Below are 8,745 nucleotides of genomic sequence, written 5' to 3' on the forward strand. Positions count from 1 at the left end.
ATACTTAGTTTTTACAAACATAATCGGACTATTTGACTCCCCCCCCCGAACGTTCGTCTATAGGACGTCGTCAAACTTTTATCTATTTGATACTTCGAGCACTATAATTAATGTCACAAATTAATATTATATTGCGAATTTAACAAAATTAATCCAAATTATTTGATATCAGGAAGCCATTTCTCGTATTTAAAATGTAATTTGGTGTGCTCCGCGGTCCCACAAAAATATCGTGCAAAGGTGTGGGTGACCGAGCCCTTAACTAATCTCAATACTATAATACGAAGTTTATATTTGCTAAGTCTTATAAACTCAACACTGACCCCTTTGACTCCTCACGTATGTAGTCTTGGCATTTCACAAGTAAAAATTGGCAACTGTCCCGGATATCTGATATCAACAAAGGGTGACACGATTACAGAGATTATCACAACCATTTTCAGTCGCAATAATAAATTCTTGAAGAATTTTCTGATTAACAAGGAACCAGAACCAGAACTAAATAGAGGTAGGTAGATCTATTAATGCTTAGATATAAATCCTGTTCTCAGTTGTGATTGGTGAACGTGCATATGATCATGGTTTCTGTGGCCAATAGTTTTCCTATTTAATTCGACCGTTGCTTCAATTATTTAAAGCTCTGGCTGGGTGCCGAGTCCTCCGTTTTATCGGCCGAGACGAATACGTACAAAGAGACCCTATAAGTATACGTACCTGTGCGACTGACGTCATTCATTAAAGCCATGTGATTTGCCTCCACAGGAACGCCCTCAATTTTTCTCGAATTTCTACTTTTTGCATGATTGTAATGCCCAATGGTGTACTAAAAACCCGGGGGTCACTCCCATTGTGGCCTTTACACCATCCGCGATAATGAAAACGCGTAAAAAGGGTAGTTTTTCGTGGGTAAGCACGATACGCGCGTAACGCGTTTAGGGTGTCAAAAACATGAAATATTGGAAAAAAGGGTAGCAAAATTGCAATTGCTAGTACGCGGGAAATGAAATTTAGGGTATGAAATTTGATGCAAGGAATAAAATCCCTGTTTAGGGTATTGTTTTAGCTAAGGGTTAAATCCTTGTTTAGGGTGCTTTTCAAAAGTTGATTATCGCGGATGGTGTACATGTCACAATGTGAGTGACCCTCCGGGACTAAAAAAGCACGTGAAAGACTAAGCCTGGAGTGCTTCAATTGCAGTAAAATTTAAGTTTTTATATTAAATCCGGAGATGTCCGGATTTATTCTGAGTTCACCGCTCGAGTGATGGCTAAACACATCACGTGAGTGTATATCATTGAATCAGTGACGTATGGACTGTGCGCATTTTGCTATTTCTCCTACGTCTTGACGTATAAATTATGAGCATATCGCCATTCGTCTTACCTCTTGTTTGTACATCCCAGCTGCGTGAAGCTCCGCCAATAAGGATGATACTTTAGTAATAATATGTAAGATTTGACAAAGAACTACCGGGATGATTATTTTGGGGTTTAAATGTTTTAAACAATGAAGCTGAAGTTCTAATGAACATCAATATCACGCGTCAAATGAACAAACCAGCCCCCTTTGATCAGCAATGACGTAGGTCTAAAGGACATCAAAAGTGTGGGAGGGAATTTCTAAATCGCCCCGCTGACAGGCCCGTCGCTCCCGACTGAAATATTAATTAATATTAGTCGAAATCTGGCAAATTTCACTAAGATTTGTATGTCTGTTGAACCCTTCGATGTTTTCTTCTCATATAAAACATGTTTCATTTTGTTTTGAAGTCCCAAGGCATGTCAGGGAGCTCAAATAGGACCAAATTATTTGTCCTGAGTAAGCAGTTGCACAACCACATCTTGAAAACACTTTTATGGACATTATCCAAAGCTACTATATGAATTGATGCTTATTAAATATTTGGCTTCAGTTTTGAACCGTTTCAGATTTATCAAAACTGTATTTGCTTTTACCAACATATCTTAACAAATAAAAATCACATTTTCATAAAATAATTTTTATTTTGTAGCAAAGATTTAAGAGTATAACCATGGGTAACTTCAATATATACTGGTACTTAAGATAACAGAGATGTGATGATGGAGGTAGGACTTTTTGAATGACCCTCGTACATTTCGTTACTTTTTTTCGGAGGTAACGCACCTGCTTAGGCGCTAGCAAAAAAATGAGCCGTTGCGTCTGTCGAAATGTGGAATATCCCGAAAGACGTCGATCTATATAATAGCTCAGCGTTTACAATTTCAAGGCGAGTCTTTATGCCGGGACAAATTAATGCAGTTCATTAATACAATTTGCTGAAATCTATCCTCGACACGTACTGGCGCATGTGATTTAATAAATGACTGGACACATCATTCTTAAAATACATTTGTTTGTTACTTCTTTAATTACAGAAAACAATGGGATTCATATATCTTCGGCATTTCCTGACATCACTTTTGCTGTTAGTAACGCAAGCACGACATGTAGTTGCCCAGCCTGGATCTGATCCCGATGTCCAAACATGTAACACCTGTTGCCAAGGCACTCCTGGACAAAATGGTACTCCCGGTTCTGCGGGCATACCAGGATCCAATGGCAACAATGGATCTCCAGGAAGAGACGGCATTCCTGGACGAGATGGAATGAGCGGAAGAGACGGAATGAAGGGAGATCTTGGCTTCAAAGGAGACAGAGGAGATGTTGGAATAGGTATAGAAGGAATGCCTGGACCTGAAGGCCCATCTGGAGAACGCGGAGAGCGTGGAATAAGGGGCCTTCCCGGGAAGGTTGGTCCTATCGGATTAAGTGGAGAAGTAGGCATGAAAGGAGATAAAGGAGATCATGGAAGCAAAGGGGAGCCTACGGGACTTAGACGGTCCGCTTTTAGTGCACAGAAAACCGCAGTACATACATCAACCACGCCGAATGAAGAGCTCTCATTTGATGAAGCTCGCGTCAATATTGGTGGACACTTCGATCTGAATTCAAGTCGCTTTACATGTCAGATACCGGGCACATACTTCTTCGCTTTTAGCCTGTATGCAATAGGGCCGGGATCACCAGATGCGGTGTTAAGAAAGGATGGTGTTAATATTGCATATGCGCGTTCTGCAATGAATAATGTACAACTGCAACTCTGCAGCTCAACGATGGTCCACTTGGATGTTGGCAACCAAGTATGGATTGAATTCAGCAGCCCAAATGAAGGATTTGACTGTACGGATGAGAAGTGTCAGTTCTCTGGTTATTTAGTGTACGAAAACTAGCGGAATGTGATAACATTAAATAATTAGCTGTATGTATGTATATAGGGGGGCCTACGTAATAAGACCTCACAGACCCGGGGGGGGCACTTAACACAAATGACAATACGGGTATGCTCCCCCGGAAAGACACCCCCCCCCTTTATGGATTTCGCAGCTCCGAAAGACTCCCTATATTTAACCAAAATAGAGCTCCGAAAGACCCTTGATTTTGATCATTTCAGCTCTAAAAGACCCAAGAATTGCTCATTCCTCATATTTCTGGTTTTTTTCAGTCGATTTTCAACCAAAAAGCCAAGAAAGACCGTGATTTTGAGTGTTCGCAGCACCAAAAGCCCCCATTTTACTTGTTTGCAGCCAGGTTCGCAGCTCCAAAAGACCCCCTTTCACCGGGACGCAGCTCCCAAAGACCCACCACCTCAAAATTCCGGGAGAACATACCCACCAACAGTTTTAATGTGCCCCCCGGACTCTCAGAAAGCTTTAATATCTGCTCTTCGCTAAAGCATAAAAATGGTTTACAGCTAATTTGACACTGTAAATTAGATTTCAAAAAGATTCCGTTGGCCTATCGCGACATCGTCTGGTACCTGCTGGGTGGCAATGATACCATGGATACTGATACTAGATGACTGGCAGTCCTTGCAGATGGGTATCTGAATAGGTTGCCAATTCACAACCTTCTGTAGCTTTCTGTGTAATACTGGAGCCGAATTGGTCAACCTGAAAATTGGGTCGATCCTTCATGTAATTATTTCGTGTGAACCTAAAACCAGAAAATGTAGTCCGAAGTTTTGCGGCCGATGCGTCAAACCAGAGGCGTCAGATGATGCGATTTCACTTGGCCCACAGTGACTTTTCTTTTTCTGCAATCGTTAATTGGATTAAATTTACTCTTTGGTAAATCCCGATAGCCTTTTCAATTTATACCTACATACCTCACGGAGATGCCAACATGATTATCGCGCAGTTCACCGTGCGCACCAACCATGCTCTCTAACTACTCCCCTTTTCGCCAAACGCCAAGTGTTTCTGGAATGCTGCTAAAATAAGAAAACTTTTAATGCTAATTTATTGCACATTCTAGGGAAGTGTGGTTACCTTTTTTAAATAGCCGAGTGAGAGGGTTTTCACTGAAATATTTTTTGTGCCAAAATTGAAGCATCCTATGTGTAAAAGAATAAATGAATATTTACTGCACATCATATATAACGACTCGTGATACCCAATTGTGGCACATTTGATGTCGTTTAAGAGGCAGAGAATTTTATTTCAATTTTATATAAGCAAAACTATTTTTTTAATTGAGCGAGAATAAGGATAGAAAAAACCTTTAAAATTCTATGTAAAAATTACATTAGACCCCGCCAAAGATTACTGTTTCGTTTTTATGGTAATCTAATCTTTTCGTTCCTGAAAAAAAAAATTCAGGTCTAATGAGCACGTGCGAGTCAAAATCGATATAAAGTAAATGAGTTAATTATGAGTTAACAACAATTGTATATAAAGTAAATGAGTTAATTATGAGTTAACAACAATTGAGCGCTATTAATACACATTAAAATTTTTAAGCAAATAAAATTCTAAAATATGGTACGTTTTTTCTGTCTTTGCTTGTCACGTGGTAAGCCTATGTTGAAGTTGCGATCATATGTTCAAAAAAGTTTCAAGATGGATACCAACAAGTCATGTGGCCGAGCGGTCTAAGGCGATAGGCTTATTCAGAATTCACGATAGCGGTGCGGCGTGAGTTCGAGCCCCACCTCTGCCAAACTAAATTTCCTTTAAAAAAAATCACATTATGTTAGGGAAATGTGGCTGGGAGAATTTATGTATGACGAAGAGTGGTGTGCTCTCTGACGATGTGCATATCTGGTGACGTATTTATCGCAAAGGCTGTCGGGATTGCATATTTTACATGCTAACATTTCAATTGCTATTATAAATAATAAGGCCGACAGATGACTCCCTTGTCTAACACCCTTCTTCATATAGTGGAGAGAAGGACATATTATTTCCATTTTGTATACAAGTTGATGTGCCATTTTAAATTATCCAGACTAAATGATGATATTAGGGAACAAAGCAAATGTCCGATGAGGTTCTATAAACGAAAGCGCTTTCGGAGGATATGCTGGCGCCCTCCAGTTTCTTTGTTATAGTTTGAAATGTTGAAAATCCCAACCTGAATTCACAAATAAACATAATCGGTCTTTTTGACCAACTAGTTTTCACAAATAAACATAATCGGTCTTTTTGAATATTCAGCACGACATGTAGTTGCCCAGCCTGGATCTGATCCCGATGTCCAAACATGTAACTCCTGTTGCCAAGGCACTCCTGGACAAAATGGTACTCCCGGTTCTGCGGGCCAACCAGGATCCAATGGCAACAATGGATCTCCAGGAAGAGACGGCATTCCTGGGCGAGATGGAATCAGCGGAAGAGACGGAATGAAGGGAGATCCTGGCTTCAAAGGAGACAGCGGAGATGTTGGAATAGCTATAGAAGGAATGCCTGGACCTGAAGGCCCATCAGGAGAACGCGGAGAGCGTGGGATAAGGGGCCTTCCCGGGAAGGTTGGTCCTATCGGATTAAGTGGAGAGGTAGGCATAAAAGGGGATAAAGGAGATCGTGGAAGGAAAGGAGAGCCTGCAGGACAGTCCGCTTTTAGTGCACAGAAAACTGAAATACAGACATCAACCAGCAACGGTGAAGAGCTCGTATTTAACGAAGTCCGCGTCAATATTGGTGGGCACTTTGATCTGATTTCAAGTCGCTTCACCTGCCAGATACCAGGAACATATTTCTTCGCTTTCAGCCTGTATGGAGTAGGGCCGGGATCGCCAGATGCGGTATTAAGGAAGGATGGTGTTATCATTGCACATGCGCGCTCTGACACAATTAAAGTACAGCTGTGTAGCTCAACGATGATTCACTTAGATGTTGGAAACCAGGTGTGGATTGAATTCAGCAGCGCCAATGAAGGATTTGATTGCACACGCGAAAGGTGTCAGTTCTCTGGTTATTTAGTTTACGAGGACTAGAGGTGTTATGGTGTTCTATAGGCTATACGTAACAAGCTTTTAGTTCTGCTTTGCGCGAAGCATCAAAATCGTTTCCAAGTAATTTGATATTGTAAAGTAACAAGATTACCCAAGATGCAGTTCATATAGCTTATCGGCTGGCAACCATCTGTGTAATACTCGAGGGGTGACAATTGGTAGTCCTTGTAAACAGGTATCTGAATAGGTTGTCAATTGGCAATTCTGCTAATACTCGAGGGGTGGCAATTGACAGTCCTTACAGGTAGGTATCTGAACAGGTTGCCAATTGGCAACCATTTGAGTAATACTAAAGGGATGGCAATTGGTAGTCCTTGCAGATAGGTATCTGAATAGGTTGCCAATTGGCAACCCTCTGTGTAATACTAGAGGGGTGGCAGTTGGTAGTCCTTACAGATAGGTATCTGAATAGGTTGCCAATTGGCAACCCTCTGTGTAATACTAGAGGGGTGGCAGTTGGTAGTCCTTACAGATAGGTATCTGAATAGGTTGCCAATTGGCAACTCTCTGTGTAATACTAGGATGGTGGCTGTTGGTAGTCCTTACAGATAGGTATCTGAATAGGTTACCAATTGGCAACCCTCTGAGTAATACTAGAGGGGTGGCAATTGGCAGTTCTTACAGATATGTATCTGAATAGGTTGCCAATTGGCAACTCTCTGTGTAATACTAGAGGGATGGCAATTGGCAGTCCTTACAGATAGGTATCTGAATAGGTTGCCAATTGGCAACTCTCTGTGTAATACTAGGATGGTGGCTGTTGGCAGTCCTTACAGATAGGCCTAGGTATCTGAATAGGTTGCCAATTGGCAACCCTCTGAGTAACACTAGGATGGTGGCTGTTCGCAGTCCTTACAGATAGGTATCTGAATAGGTTGCCAATTGGCAACTCTCTGTGTAATACTAGGATGGTGGCTGTTGGCAGTCCTTACAGATATGTATCTGAATAGGTTGCCAATTGGCAACCCTCTGTGTAATACTAGAGGGATGGCTGTTGGCAGTCCTTACTGATAGGTATCTGAATAGGTTGCCAATTGGCAACCCTCTGTGTAATATTAGAGGGGTGGCAATTGACAGTCCTTACAGATAGGTATCTGAATAGGTTGCCAATTGGCAACCCTCTGTGTAATACTAGAGGGATGGCAATTGGCAGTCCTTACAGATAGGTATCTGAATAGGTTGCCAATTGGCAACCCTCTGTGTAATACTAGAGGGGTGGCAATTGACAGTCCTTACAGATAGGTATCTGAATAGGTTGCCAATTAGCAACCCTCTGTGTAATACTAGAGGGGTGGCAGTTGGCAGTCCTTACTGATAGGTATCTGAATAGGTTGCCAATTGGCAACCCTCTGTGTAATACTAGAGGGATGGCAATTAGCAGTCCTTACTGATAGGTATCTGAATAGGTTGCCAATTGGCAACCCTCTAAATACTAGAGGGATGGCAATTGGCAGTCCTTACAGATATGTATCTGAATAGGTTGCCAATTGGCAACCCTCTGTGTAATACTAGAGGGGTGGCTGTTGGCAGTCCTTACTGATAGGTATCTGAATAGGTTGCCATTAGGCAACCCTCTGTGGAATACTAGAGGGATGGCAATTAGCAGTCCTTACTGATAGGTATCTGAATAGGTTGCCAATTGGCAACCCTCTAAATACTAGAGGGATGGCAATTGGCAGTCCTTACAGATATGTATCTGAATAGGTTGCCAATTGGCAACCCTCTGTGTAATACTAGAGGGGTGGCTGTTGGCAGTCCTTACTGATAGGTATCTGAATAGGTTGCCATTAGGCAACCCTCTGTGGAATACTAGAGGGATGGCAATTAGCAGTCCTTACTGATAGGTATCTGAATAGGTTGCCAATTGGCAACCCTCTGTGTAATACTAGAGGGATGGTAATTGGCAGTCCTTACAGATAGGTATCTGAATAGGTTGCCAATTGGCAACCCTCTGTGTAATACTAGAGGGGTGGCAGTTGGCAATCCTTACTGATAGGTATCTGAATAGGTTGCCAATTGGCAACCCTCTGTGGAATACTAGAGGGATGGCAATTGGCAGTCCTTACTGATAGGTATCTGAATAGGTACTATCGGTGGGATATATACTTATAGCGTGTAAAGTGTAAAGTACATGTAAAGTCTTGGAGCTTCACAAAAAAGGACTCATTAGGACATTGTGCGCGTTGGTATTTTACACTATTTTGTTTTTCCCAGAGTTACAGACCGATCGGAGCAATCTTAAATGTGACCTGACCTTTGACCTTGGATGACCTTAGCGGTTTCATACACCCCAAATACCAGGGATCATCCCTCCATTGTAATAGCGTATGTTTTGATTTATATGATTTTTGGTAAATAAAACTGAAACTGAAACTGGATCATTTTCTCTGAGTTACAGCCTCTGTGTAATACTAGAGGGATGGTAATTGGCA

The 8,745-nt window shown here is 41.6% G+C and overlaps 2 protein-coding genes across 2 annotated transcripts; both read left to right on the forward strand.

Moving 5' to 3' along the window:
* The first annotated feature begins 390 nt into the window (after nucleotides 1-390).
* LOC140156413 (uncharacterized) lies at nucleotides 391-3,285 on the forward strand. The gene is made up of 2 exons (XM_072179364.1): nucleotides 391-508; nucleotides 2,397-3,285. The coding sequence occupies exon 2, from the start codon at nucleotides 2,403-2,405 to the stop codon at nucleotides 3,249-3,251; it is 849 nt and encodes a 282-aa protein (XP_072035465.1). The 5' UTR covers nucleotides 391-508; nucleotides 2,397-2,402; the 3' UTR covers nucleotides 3,252-3,285.
* Nucleotides 3,286-3,851: 566 nt separating this feature from the next.
* On the forward strand, nucleotides 3,852-7,603 carry LOC140157989 (uncharacterized). The gene is made up of 2 exons (XM_072181237.1): nucleotides 3,852-3,900; nucleotides 5,517-7,603. Exons 1-2 carry the CDS (start codon nucleotides 3,852-3,854, stop codon nucleotides 6,293-6,295), a joined length of 828 nt encoding a protein of 275 aa, XP_072037338.1. The 3' UTR covers nucleotides 6,296-7,603.
* The last annotated feature ends 1,142 nt before the right edge of the window (nucleotides 7,604-8,745 follow it).

The sequence above is a fragment of the Amphiura filiformis genome, chromosome 7, assembly GCF_039555335.1.
Source record: "Amphiura filiformis chromosome 7, Afil_fr2py, whole genome shotgun sequence".
Taxonomy (NCBI): Eukaryota; Metazoa; Echinodermata; class Ophiuroidea; order Amphilepidida; family Amphiuridae; genus Amphiura; species Amphiura filiformis.